General features: G+C 49.4%; 1 protein-coding gene across 1 annotated transcript in view; it reads left to right on the top strand.

Moving 5' to 3' along the window:
* The window catches only part of LOC147750851 (protein NEDD1-like), a 381,766-nt gene that overhangs the window by 185,513 nt on the left and 182,080 nt on the right, over positions 1-14,173 (top strand). The window contains exon 8 of the mRNA XM_086937101.1: positions 79-250. Within this exon, the coding sequence (XP_086793227.1) occupies positions 79-250 (172 nt within the window). The remainder of the gene's footprint in view (positions 1-78; positions 251-14,173) is intronic.

The raw sequence follows: 14,173 nt of genomic DNA on the forward strand, positions 1-14,173 counted from the left end.
GGTAACATGCACATATTTTGTGTACCTAGTTTTATCGATCTATTAATTGCTCCTGTTCTTATTTTTTTTTTATTTCAGCCTAATCTATCTTCACGCAGATCATCTCTGAACAAGAGATACTCTTTTGATAACAGTGGAAAAAACCAGACTGCTAGTGCGGATTTCGATTCATTTGCTTCCGCTGGAGATTTCACTTGGTGCCCACCAGCAAAGGACAGTTATGCAACTAATGTGAATCAGGAGTTGACCGGTAATTTGAACAATCACCTAGATCACCTTGTTCTATTCTGCATCCAACTGGGTCTAGCACTGAAACCACACACAGGTTTTCTGTAACTTGTTCCTTACCAGTTTATCTCCAACAAAAGCAGCTGTTGTGATACATTTTCACTAGAAGATTATGTCTAGCTAAAATCCATCCCCATGAGTGACTCTCTCTCTCTCTCTTCTGATATGCATCCAAGGCTCCTAGTCTGCCAACTTTGCAAGGGATTGTGTTTTTCTCTATTACACCAAGACACTGATCACCAGTGAGCTGTGAATCCTCAGTGTGATTGAGGAATGTCTTGAGAAGCTGACGTGACCATTAGCATCCACTGTCCATTTTCCACCTTGCGTATACCACCCCCTATTTAGATGTTTCAGTCATCCCACTTCTTGCCCATCTTCTAGGGGCGATTTTGTCTCTCTCTTTCCATTTGTAACTATGCTTGTGCATTTTTCAAATAGATAGTTCCATATTTTATTTTACTTTGTGTAACTTAGACCTTCAATGTAAAGCATTTCTTTATACATTTCCTTTCCTATGGTCTGGTTGTCTTCTTAAGTTCTTTTGTAGCTTCTAGGCAGCTACGGAATCTTTAGTCTTTGCAGGATCAGCAGCTGGCACTATGTTTCGAGTAGGCAAGGATTGCTTCCTGAACAAGCCTTCTATTCAGTAGTGTTAGCCCTCTGCCGAGCTTTATATCTCTTACTGTAATGCTTCTTTCCTCTCTAAATCACTCCTAACACCTTCACGATGTGATGCACGTGCTTCCGTTCTTGCTCAGCTAATGCAAATTGAGACTCTGTAGCGGGTCTTACTGTCTGAAGAGTGTATGGGATAGAAATAATTAACATACTCCCTATGGCTGATGCCCAAATAATAGCTTCATATCGCGTGTAATTATTGGACCTTTAACGGGGATGACGTTTTTGCCTATTTTTTTTTTAAACTAATAGATTCTGCTTCTCAATAATTCTTTTATAGCAATCTATTTTGCCTGTATTTGCACAATAGAATACATGCTTTAAAGAAAATAGTGCTTCGATGTGAACAACTTCTATGCTGGTTTGGTTTTGTTAATTCCAAAATGTAAGGAGTTTTATTACAGTAGGTCTCTCTGTTAAAGGTTATGCAAGGCAAATTCGGCGGTAAGATGGATAGGCAGGCGCATGCACACTGCCCTCAATCCCCTCCACATCCCTCCAACGTGCTGCTAAAACCTGATTTAAAAATGCTGGCAGTAGGGGGCGTGGCTTGGACGGCAGTGGTGATGGCTGCCTGAACGCGTCGCACGGCAGAAAGGAGAGCGACTCAGTCGGCTAGCAGGAGTTTTTTCAGCTCGACATTTGAGGCCAGAACACCAGGCTTCAATTCACCTCATCCGTTTCCCTGTCTACCACCTCCAGAGGACTTTATATCCGCGATCGTCTCCAGCGGCTCACGAGCCCTGGGCCTCAGCTCAAAATGGCGGTATGGCGTGAGCTCCGATAAGAAGTCTCCTCTGGGCCGCCGCTGCTTCCCTGAGTGTCTATAGCCACCTCTACCACCTGATTTGTTTGCTGATGCGTCCCTAGCTCACCCTGGAACTCTGTAAGGTGGGTGCCCCATGGAGAATGCCTCGACGCAATCGCCTGCATCCTGGGCTGCCTGACTTCAAAATGGCGGATGCCAGCCTTGTAGGATAGCGACACAAGCCAGCATTCACGCTATTCTCACCTCTCAGCCCACACCAACGCTAATGTGGAGCAAAAAACTGCGCAATTCTTCCTCGTACAGCCCGCACCTGTTGAACGGACTCTGATCTGCCCAGCGAAACGGGTGAGCTCAGTGGCGTTCTGCAATCCCATGATGGCGGCGCGCCCTAGCTGTGCAACCTTTACCGCGATCCCGCGCTCCAGCTGGCTGCACTCATCTGTTTGCATGCGAACAGCCTGGACAGCCTGCCATAAGTGCCTACGCTTAGCCTACTCTCAGCCTCCTCAAGTGTATGGGGGCGACTTAGCTGCAGTAAAACTTGCCGGGTGACACCCCATGCGCCCTTTCAAGATGGCGACAGTTAGCGGGCCACATCTCCTCCTTCATTTTGGCTAAACCCAGCGACACCTCCTATGGAGCAGTCTACCAACAGCGCTTTTTCCCTCACCCAACCCAGGTCGAGCCATAATCTATCAGCATAAGTGGTGATTTCCGCACTTCTACCCCACCTCCTATGCCCTCAACGGATGGTGGTCCATAGCAGCTGTCTCAGCGGGACATAGCAGGGTCCATTTTCCATCGCTCAACCTATTATCCAGGGGAGAGAAGACTTATGAACCTACCCAGGGATCAGTGATGTCGGTGCCCTCAGTTCAGCTATGGCCTTGAAGTACGCCGCTTAGACGCCTTTGAGACTGGTGCCCTTGGTCCCTTAGGACATTGACTGCCATTGCCTGCCCGACTCGGCGCTTACGCCATAATCACTCGGCGAGACTTACGCTTGGCCCGAGAAGCGGCCTCGTGCAATACCCTAAACCCAGCGTTTCCACAACCTAGCCAGCCACACGAGATTCAGGCTGCCAAGTCTACCAGTCAGCAAAAGGTGTTCATCTCACGGCAATCCGCTGGCTCCAGCCCATCTTAACACTCAACAAAGCAGCTCAAGTGTAAACTTACCGCAAGATCTCATACCCTCCTCACCATGGCAGATAGGGAAAGCAGAACCAACAATAAGAAGATGCGTCCGGAATCGGCTCTATCAGAATCGCCAATCAAAGCCAGAGCGGACCTGTCCAGCACTATGGACATGATCTTGAAAAAACTTGCAGAGGTCCATGACCAGGCCAAGTCGACCAAATGCAACACACACTATGCAACTTGAACTAACAGCGATCCGTGCAAACATGAGCTCTATGAACAGAAGCATCAACGAAGCAGAGCAACGCATAAGTGACGTGGAGGACAGAACCATTCAATCCTCTAAGATCATACAGCATCTCCAATCCACGACTGATGCCCTCCTACAATAAAACGCCAAACTGGAAGACCGCAATAGGAGAGGGAACATACGCATCTTTGGTGTCCCAGAGAATTCCGAGAAGGACGCAGGCTCGTGTGTTGCCTTCCTCGAAGCATGGATACCGATGATCACTGGGATTACCTTCCAACATGGCCTAGAACTCGACAGAGCCCATAGAATTCCCACCTTTAATATCAAAGGAAGTAAAGGCCCTCGCCCTCTGATCTGTAAACCTGTAAGATACCAACTTGTGGAAGCCATCCTACAATTTGCCGGAAAGAATCATCAAGTCCAGGGGGAAGGTCAACGCATAATATTTACCCAAGACTACTCCAGAGAAACGGTTGAAACTAGGAAAGGTTTCCTTCTTCTGAGAGACAAGCTAAGGGCGAAAGGTATACATTCTCGTTCGCAGGCCCCTCGAAGTTCAAAATCATCGTGAATGGCAGATCTCACGTCTTCTCTTCTCCTCGAGAGCTGGAGAAACAACTATAGGGCTCCACATCACATGACATGGACTTATCCAGTAGTTCCTCCAACAAGAGGAAGACGGAAATCCAGGACTCCGCTGTCACTTGACCCGATGATGAACTTCGTACTGGTATCGTTGTTAGCTTTGGATTTTGCTAATATTGATTCATGTTATCATCTAGTTATGACCAAAGCCTCCTTTTGGTCCACACCGTCAGTGCTCAGGCCTCATGGTTTACCTTGCGTGTCCTGTGACCAGGGAATACTCATGACATATTGATCTCCACTCAAGTTTGTCCTTTAGATATTTGATTGAAGGCTGTTCCTTTTGTGTTTATACCCCTCCTTTAAGGAGGTCAGCTTTTGCCTTATCCATTTATAAGTGAATGTTGCCTAAGGCTTAATCCTGCCATTGGCGTATGTTACCATTGCCTCGAAGTTGAAACTGTATTTCTGTTTAGATTACTCCCGTAGTTTTAATATGCATTCTATCACTCCTGTGCTGCCTCTAGACTGTACTGCCGTCGCAGCTCCTACATTCTATTTCTCAGAAGGGGAGGGGGGAGGGACGGGGGAGGGTAGTGGGAGAGGGGGTTGAGGGGAGGGATGTGGGTCTGTGGGTATTTGTTTCAATGGTTGTTCTCCTTATGTTTATTTACTACTGCTTTTTATTTTACTCATGCTCCTTTGTCATTGCAGATACTTCCATTCACCCTTCTACACCAGGTCCATAGAGTATGTTTTATATAGGCTTCATCTAGTCCTCACACTACCAAGGAGGGCTCAATTTCAGCGACCCAACCCGGCTAGATAACCCAGACCAAATCATTAGTCGATAACCTTAATATTTTTTCCCTTAACGTCAAAGGCCTCAACCATCCCATGAAACAAAGAAAGGTCTTTGAATACCTCCTAAAGTCCAAGGGAGATATTATTCTACTTCTAGAAACCAAGCTCTCAGAGAAAGATCTATATTTCTTAAACCTTAACTGTGCCTCACACATTCTATGCTCCCTGGCTAATCACAAAAAAGGAGTGATCACCCTAATCTCAAGGAAAGCAAACATTTCCGTTACCTCACATTCTCACGACGCAGAAGGTAGAGTAGTAATTACACATCTGTTGAGAGGGGAAGACCCGATACATGTGGTAAATATATACGGCCCTAACTCCAATGATCCAGACTTCTGGGACTCTGTCACAACCTCTATAGAATCCATACCACAAGATGACCTTCTAATTGTTGGTGGCGACTTCAACCTTGCGCTAGACCCCATCATAGACAGACAATCCAAATGCACCTATCAACCATCCCGCTCTCATGATGCACTTAAACGCATGTGCTCCAAATATCATCTCAGACTCCTGGTGCCTCCAAAAGCCTGACGGGAGGGATTTCACCTTTTACTCTGCACCGCACAACTCTTACTCTAGAATCGACTATATCCTAATTTCCATCTCCTTCACCCACCTTATAGATGAAACGGACATTGCACCCAAATTAGTCTCTGACCACTCTTGCATTACCACTAAACTTGCTGGTTCCCACTCTATTCTTCCACCAAAACGCTGGCGCTTTAACGAAGAAATTCTTTCTGACCAAGAGAATAAACACCAGATTGAGGAGGCGATCGGAGAATATATCGCACTAAACAATTCCCCAGGTTCAAACACTGCAGTGGTTTGGGACGCTCTCAAGGCCACAATCAGAGGTGTCATTATTGGCATCAGGGTACGCACCAATAAAAAACTAAATGCGGATCTAGAAAACCTCGAAAAGGATAATAAAGCCTTAGAAATCACCCACTCTGCTAGTCTAAATAGTAATCGCCTCCTAGACCAACCTACCAAAAAGAAATACGAATACCACACGATTGTGAGGAGGAGCGCTGGTGTTTGGATCAATAAATTTAAAGCACTAAAGCTGTGCGACGGTAACAAAGCGGGGAAACTACTCGCTTCATTTTTTTTTTTTTTTTTAGCATCGTTTTTATTGCAGTACCAAATCTTTGCATACAAATTACAGTGTTAAGTATACCATCAATGCAGCAATTAAGTGGAGAGTCTGCCTGAGCAAAGCATTTACACAGCCAATGATCCCACATCCCGAAGGCCGGGTGGCTTCAGTTATGTACTCAGTCTCAGCAATTACCCCATTTTCTCGTCTTCCGGACATCAGGATAAAGTGGCCCGCTTTTATATTTTCGCCCCTCCCCCTCCCCCTAACAACCAACTCACCCCGAACTCCCAGAACCCCCCGTGCCTGCGCCTATGCCTGGATTACCAGATAACATATGTTCTGGTGTTTGCAAGGAGGAATGTACCATTCGCTAAGAGTGTGTACCCGGTGTGCTAGTGGGATCTTCCATATCGGTGTCTGTATGTCCTCCCTCCTCCTCTCCAGTACCATCACGGAGCGCCTGCACTAGTGTCTCTCACGCTGTCGCTCTCTCTAACGCCTTTTCTTCTGCAGCGCGTCTAGCTAGTTGGTATCCCAGGGTGCTTTCGCTCGCCGCCCACTTTAGGCATTCATTGTACCACCTCTTATACGTGGGCCCTCTCTTGGATTTCCAATTCCTAGTGATTTCCCTCTTCGCTAATATCAACCCCATGTCTATAAACTTACTGGTCGTCTTATTCTTGGGCGTGTGAGGAAACCAGTGCAGTACCCCTACCGCTTTGGTGTATTGTAATTCCCTATCCGTAGCATTATTCAGTGCCTCCCCGATCTCCTGCCAGTAGTCCCTCAATTGGGGGCAATCCCATAGCATGTGTCCCAGATCTGCCTCCACTGTATTGCATCTAGGGCAAGCCGCTTGCTCAACTCCAAAGTATTTCTTTAGTTTCCCTGGGGTGAGGTACGCCCTATGTAGGATGTAAAAGTGTATCAGTTGAAATCTGGCGTTTCTCGTGCTCTTCCTCGCCCGCCGCAGCAATTGTTCCCAAGTGGTGTCAGGGATCTCCATCTGGAGATCCAGTTCCCATTTAGCTTTCAGGGCGGTGAGTGGCTGCAGGGTTTCTCGCAGCATTCGGGAATATAGGCAGGTCACGGCCTTATAAGTGCCGGCTGCCATCATCGTATATTGACAGGCCATAGAAGTGGCAGGCTCCTGCAACCCCTCCTCCCCCCAGTGCTCCTGCATGGTTCTAGTTACAGCAGCGTGCATCAAATAGTCCCCTCTAGGCAAGTCGAATCGTTCCTGCAGGGTCTGGAACTGAAGCAGCACCCCGTCCTCATAGAGGTCACCCAGCATCTGTAGACTTGCATCCTCACAACCCTGCAGTCTCGACCAGTCCCTGCCATGAGGAAGTGCCGTCACCATCCCCAACGGGATCTCCGGTGCGTACATTCGCCTAGTCCCCGCTCTTCTGCGTGCTCGGTTCCAGCAGAGCCTAAACGTCTGCTTCTCCATGGATAAGTCTCTAATGAGAAGTCTTTGGTGGAGGGTAATGTACGCAAGCACATGACACGGAGTGCCTTCGTCTCTGCCCGGTTCCGGACCCCGGTAGACCCACGCTATCTCTTGAGTAAAGGACTGCAACTGCGCCGCCAAGTAGTAGCACTCAGTCAGGCACTGCCATACCTCCTTTGTCTTTGGGCCGCAGTAAGGTGTCAAGCGCTATCCTGCGTCTGCCTGCACCCCATAGAAATGCTATCACCAGTGATCTTAATCGTCGGAAGATGGAGCTCGGTATCCACACCGGTAGCGTGCGGAAGTAGTATAGCAGCCTTGGGAGCGCTATCATCTTTAGCAATGACACACGGCCCGTCATCGAGAGCGGAAGAGTGGCCCAAAAGGCCATGTTCCCCTTCAATGCATTAATGCAACGGGTAACATTGCCGTCCAGCATGTCTGCTGCTGTATGGTATATATATACACCTAAATAATGCAAACAGTGAGGCTCCCACTTGAGTGCTTGGAGGTTGGTGGGTTGCGCCTCCCCTTTTCGCAGCGGAAATAAACCGGATTTGGCCCAGTTAACCTTTAGGCCCGACAGTCCCCTGAAAATTCCGAGGAGCCGCTTTGCCCCCTCCAATTCCTCTTCCGCGTTCGCTAAAAACAGCAGAAGGTCATCCGCGTACAGCGAAATGGCTTGTGGTCTGGCTCTGTAAACGAGGCGCTTATAGTATCGCCCTGACCGGGCCTCAGCCGCAAAGGGTTCCATCGCCAATGCAAACAGCAGGGGGGACAGCGAACATCCCTGTCTAGTTCCGCGGCCCACCTGATACTGGCTCGAGATGAGAGAGCCCACCCGGACTCTTGCCGTGGCCGCCGTGTACAACACTTTGGTCCAACCGATATAGCCTTCACCCAGCCCAAAATGTCTCATCACTCTGTAGAGATATACCCACTCCAGGCTGTCAAACGCTTTCTCAATATCGATAGAAAACACGAGGGGCACCAACGCCCCCGACAACTGGTCCCCGAGTAGCCGAGTCAGCCTACGGATGTTGTTCGTAGTATTCCGTGTAGGGATAAATCCCGATTGGTCTTTATGTATCAGGCCCATCATATGGCTCAGCAGCCTGTTAGCTAGTATTTTGCTCAGGATTTTATAATCCGTCATCAACATGGACAGCGGGCGATATGAGGACAGGTTACTACTCTCCCTTCCAGGCTTCAACAGCGCGATCATTAGAGCCTCACGCATGGATTAAGGCAGTCTCCCTCTCGACTTTGCTTCATTATATACCTCTTGCAATTGCGGGGCTAGGAACTCCAGGTATTTACTATAAAACTCTATTGGTAAATCGTCTAGTCCCGGGGTTTTATTCCGAGCCATCTGTTTCACCGCGCTCCCTATTTCCCCTACCGTGATGTTTCGGCCCAATTCATCCGCTTCCTCTTGTTCCAACTGTGGCAGTTGCAGTCCTCCAAGAAAGGCATCAAGTTCGACCTCTCTGCCCTCCGACCCGCTCTCATACAATCCTTCGTAGTACGTCCGAAACCTATCCAGGATCTCTGTTTGGGTGTGATAAACAACACCCCCTTCCTCAATGGACAAAATTGGTTGCCTGCGCCTAGTTGGATTGGCAAGCCAGGCCAGCATTGTCCCCGCCTTATCTCCCTCTGCATGCGCCTTAGTCAAGTAGACCTTGTGGTCAAAACTCCTTAATCGTTCCAATTCCACCGCCACTGCTTCCTTGGCCCTACCAACTGCTTCCTGAAGCTCGGGATGATTTGGGCGCTCACGTTCCCATTCCGCAGCTCTCGTTCAGCTTGTTCGAGGTCATCCAACAACGTCCTACGGGTGCCCGCAGCAGCCCCTATGCAATGACCCCGGACCACTACTTTGAAGGAATCCCACTCCGTTGCCCTGTAGGACGCGGTACCACCGTTCTCCTCAAAATAGCGAGTCTGTCGCTCGCCCAAAGCTTCCCTGAATAATAAATCATCCAGAGTATCTGGTCGTAGTTGCCAGGTCGGGACTTGTGATATTTCAGTCATCCAATTCATGGACAACAATAGGGGGTTATGGTCAGAATGTGCGGGTCAGGTACTCCGCGTTCGTTACAGCCGGGAGTATGAGGGAAGAGCGCAGAAACACATCTAACCGGACATGTAGGTCATGTATACTGGAGTGAAATGAGTAATCCCTCATTGTGGGGTGCAATGCCCTCCAAGCGTCTTCCAGATCCCATCTCTCCTGCCACTCCATTCTGCGTTTCGCTAGTCTATGCACTGGTGATGTATGTAGTGGTGGGTGAGACCTATCCAACGTGATGTCTACTACTAAATTAAAGTCCCCTCCCATGAGTATGGGGCCTGTCAAATAGCTCGCCAGCTTGCCTGAGAGCTTCGTCAAAAAGGCGGGTAAATCTACGTTAGGAGCGTACACGCTACACAGTGACACGACCCGGCCTCTGAGCCTCCTCTCCATGGCTAAAAATCTACCCTCCGGATCTATCACCTGTTTAGTCACCTGGAAGGGAACCCCAGCCCGGAACCATATCAAAGCGCCCCTTGCAAACGCAGAGTATGTCGTGTTGAACAGCTGTCCCCTCCATCTTCTTTGCAGCGCTATGCCCTCCTGCTTAGTAAGGTGTGTTTCTTGGAGCAGCGCTATGTGAACCCCTCTGCGGACCAAGTAAGCATGTATCTTGTGTCTGCGCACCATGGTGTGTAGTCCCCGCACATTCCAGGTCACACATTTTAAAGCTCCCGTATTAGCCATTGCCCCCTACATTCTTGAACATGTTAATATCAATCTTCGTCCATGCGCATATACTGGCACACCTCTGGTTCCCCCCCCTTCTCCCAACAACTAGTCCCCATACCCCACCAACCCCGCCTCGAGGCCCCCAAACTACTCTCGGTATCCGCCCCCCAGGATAGGTCCTATCTTAACCAAAGTAGTTCCCATCCAAACTTTTATCAACTGGGTGAAACCCCCTCGATTACGCTCACTAAAGTCTGCAGTCTCCACTGCGGTGACCTTAAGGGCCAGTAGGGCACGGCTCATTTCCGAGGGTGTTTGTTACACTGAGATATTCCCGCCTCACCCGCCCCACAATCCCCCCATGAACACTCACGAGTCTCCATAGTCCTGCCTGTTAACTCTTGGCATCTACGGGCATGGCCCCTCGTATTCAATGTGCCACCCCGCTACACAAAGTCTCTTTTCTCAAGCTTCTAGAATCTCTTCCGACGTTTGTGGTGTTACAATTGGCCCTCTGCCGCTACCAAGTTCCGAAAGGTCTGTCTCTGATCCAGTAGCCTGTTCCTCAGAGTCTGATCCCGTACCGGACTGACTGCGTACTGTTCCTGATAAGTCCACCACCGCTTGAAGAGCGGCCTTCCTTTCTTCCACCGTCTGCGACGCTGTTGGTTTCCCAGTACTGTGCCGGCGCTTCCGGAGGCGCTGCGATTTCCTAGTCGGTTGTTTCCGTTGTTCCTCCGCAGCCCTGAACCGGGCTCCATCCGTCCCGGCCTTATAAGTGTCCCACCATGCCCAGGCATCCGCCGATGTGGGGAAAAAGAGAGTCTTATCACCACCACTATTCTGAGCTTGGCTGGGAAAAGGAGTGAATACTTGATGCCCTCCACACGCAACTCCTGTTTAATCAACAGGAAGCTAGCCCGGAGTTTGTGTCTCAAACGTGAAGTCCGGGAACAGGGTCACCTTGTTATTGCCAACCTGAAAGGGGCCTGCCTCCCTGGCTCTCTGCAACAGCCAGTCTCGGTCCTTGTAATGTAAAGGTTTGATCGCCACGGGACGGGGAGGCAGGCCAGGGGCGGGCGGGCGGGCGGCCGGGCGGGCGGCCGGGCCGGGACTCTGTGTGCTCGTTCCAGTGAAAAGAAGGGGTAGAGCCCTTCCGGTGCTACTTCAGTTCGCAGCCATTGATCAAGATAGCCCACCATATCATCGCCCTCTGTTTTTTCCGGAAAGCCCACCAGGCGGACGTTGTTGCGCCTACTACGTTTTCCGCGTCCTCCGCTCGTCGCTCTAGCGCCTGTATTCGGTCCAGAGCATCACCCAACCGCCCTTCCATAGTTTTGTGCACCGGGGCCAGTTCCTGTAAGGTTATCTCAGTGCTCATGACCCTATCCTTAAGTTTATCATGTTCTGTTCTCAGGAGCCCCAAGCCTGTCGCTGCCTGGGCAATGTCCTGCTGCAGGACGTCCTTTGTGGCCGAGATAGCTTCCAGAATGCGGTCCTGCATTTGCTGTAGGTCGGTGTGGCCTTGATCTGCTGCGTCCAACGTTTCAGAGCTAGCGGCCCGTCCCCCTTTCCCTTCGTCTTCCCCATCTTGGTTTGGTCTATGGGTAATGGGTAATTGGTGGGGGGGTACCTCGTCAGGTCAGGGCCAGAGGCAGAGCCCGCCTCCGATAACCGCTAATGGTGCGAGCCGCCGCAGGCCTCGATAGTCGGGCTGTTCTTCACGCTCGACTTCTTCTCCACTTAGTGCCCAATTCTCGAGCGGCCTATCTGCGCTTCAGCACCGGCTGTTCCGGATAGTCGTCCAGGTCGGTATAAGCTGTAAATTCGGGTTGCTCTCAGGGCACAGAGCACTGCATGGACCACTCTTCTGGGTAATCAGGAGGATAATTCAGCCCTCTCCAGCCGGAGCAGTGTCGTTGGGGTCTCCGCAACCCCGGTTTGTTCACAAAGGCTTCAGCTTTCGTTTCTCGGGACTGCCACCATCTTGGGTACGCCCTGAAGGAATCTTCCACTCAGCCGTCGCTGTCCCCTCAAAGCGGAGAGTAGGAAGGCATGAGCTACCTCTCAGTTATTGACCCTGAGCATCCTCTCCAACGATCGCTGTTGCTACTGAGCCTTCGGAGGTGAAGATCATCGAGTCTCCTTTGTTCTCGGCATCACCGGTTCAGGTCTCGATCCGCCATCTTAGATCTAGGCATTTAGTTCCGTAGACACTCTTCAAAGTCAGTGTTCACGGTGATTAACAGCAGAGAACTGCCAACCCAAGGTGCCGATGCCTCAGCGATGCCTTCAGCCAGTAGTTCGATCGATTGCTGTCGGAATTCGTACAATTTAGCAGGATTTTATCCGGGATCGGGCGCGGAGCTCCGGGGTCACGCTGCCTACCTCCTCGGCATCCAAGCCACGCCCCCGAAACTACTCGCTTCATACCTCAAACATAGGCAAAAACAATTCACCATCCCCGTGATTAAAGACTCCGCTAACAATACTAACACCAAACACGATAAAATATTGGCATCCTTCCAGGCCTTTTATGAAGACCTCTACAAAAATACGTTAATTTGCAATTCTGAGGCCTGCACTAAATACTTAGACTCCCTGAACCTCCCTAAGCTCTCTGGAAAAAGAGTGCTCCTCACTAGGCTCCCCCCCTCACTGCCAAAGATCTCCGCCGCTATCAAAACCCTCAAATGCAACAAAGCCCCGGGACCCGACGGCTTCTCGGCAGGCTTCTACAAAACATTTGACACATCGCTTAGCCCCATACTATTGAAACTCTTCAATTCAATTGCCTCCACAGGAAGTGTATCTGACTCAATGAGTGAAGCCACCATTATTGTTATTCCCAAGGATGGTAAAGATCCCCTCTTTACGAAAAACTACCGCTCCATCTCGTTCATAAACCTGGACTGAAAAATCTACGCAAAAATTCTTGCCACTAAACTAAACACCATTCTCCCCAAACTTATCAGCAACTCCCTGGTTGGCTTCCTTAAGGACCGTATGTCCAACGACAATACGAGGTTCATATGCCATGTCCTGGAAAAAGCCCAAATCACCCAGCTCCATCAGTTGCCATCACCATTGACGCAGAAAAGGCGTTTGATAGGGTGTCCTGGTCCTTCTTAAAACACTGCAAGACAGCCTTCAATCTGGGAGATCCCTTCATTGACATGGTAATGGCCTTATACTCCGCTCCCTCCGCTTGGATTGCCATAAATGGAGTCCTCTCGGATTCCTTCAAACTAGAACAGGGTAGCCCCCTATCCCCAGCATTATTCCTACTGGCCCTTGAACCCTTAATAACAGATATCAAACTAAATGAAGCCATCACAGGAGTGTTATTCGGAAATTCATAGGTGAAACTGGTGGCTTACGCTGACGATATCCTGGTAGTCACAGAAAAACCAGAGACGTCAATCACAGCACTTATGTCCACAATAGAAATATACTCTACGCACTCTGGTTATAAATTAAACCGGTATAAATCGGAGGTTAAACCCCTAAATATCTATGGCACCAGAGACCTGTTGGGTGACTCGGGCTTATCATGGCAGACTGGCTTCATTAAATATTTAGGCATTGAATTTGCCACCACTCTAATTGAGACACTTCACCGCAACGAGGTCCTCACATTAGACAAAATTAAATCACAACTCGACGGCTGGTCCCCCCGCTTTATCACCTGGTGGGGGAGAATTGAGACCATTAAAATGATGATCTCCCCCCTAGTTAACTATCTTATTTATATGCTCCCTCTCACCCTTACCCAGGATTTTCACCACAAACTTGATGCCCTACTGAACAAATTCATGTGGAAGGGTAAGAGGGCGCGAATCAGTCTGAAAAAGCTCCGCCTTGACAGATCTCTGGGTGGAACCAATTTAGCAGACTTCAGATCATACCAGACTGCCTTCCTTGCTAAGCAAGGCTCCTATTGGCTCTCACCCCCTTTAGAATATTCTCCTGTTTAGCTAACCATAGAGAACGCTCTTTAAAAATCACACCCCAGCGGCCGCCCTAACGGCTAACCCTACTACTGCCTCCTGCTCCCATTCCATCTTCCAAAACACAAAAACCGCTCTACTAAAAATTGATAAGTCTCTAGACCATAGTATGAGACCTTCACACTGGGAATCACTTTGGTACAACAATACACTACAATACAAAGGGAAACCACTACTCAATGAAACATGGATCAAGAAGGGCATATTCTTCCCTCACCAGCTCCTTGGTGTGAGGGACCCTCTCACTTTCCAGGAACTACAAACCAAATT

This window comes from Lissotriton vulgaris, chromosome 1_1 (assembly GCF_964263255.1).
Source record: "Lissotriton vulgaris chromosome 1_1, aLisVul1.2, whole genome shotgun sequence".
NCBI lineage: Eukaryota > Metazoa > Chordata > Amphibia > Caudata > Salamandridae > Lissotriton > Lissotriton vulgaris.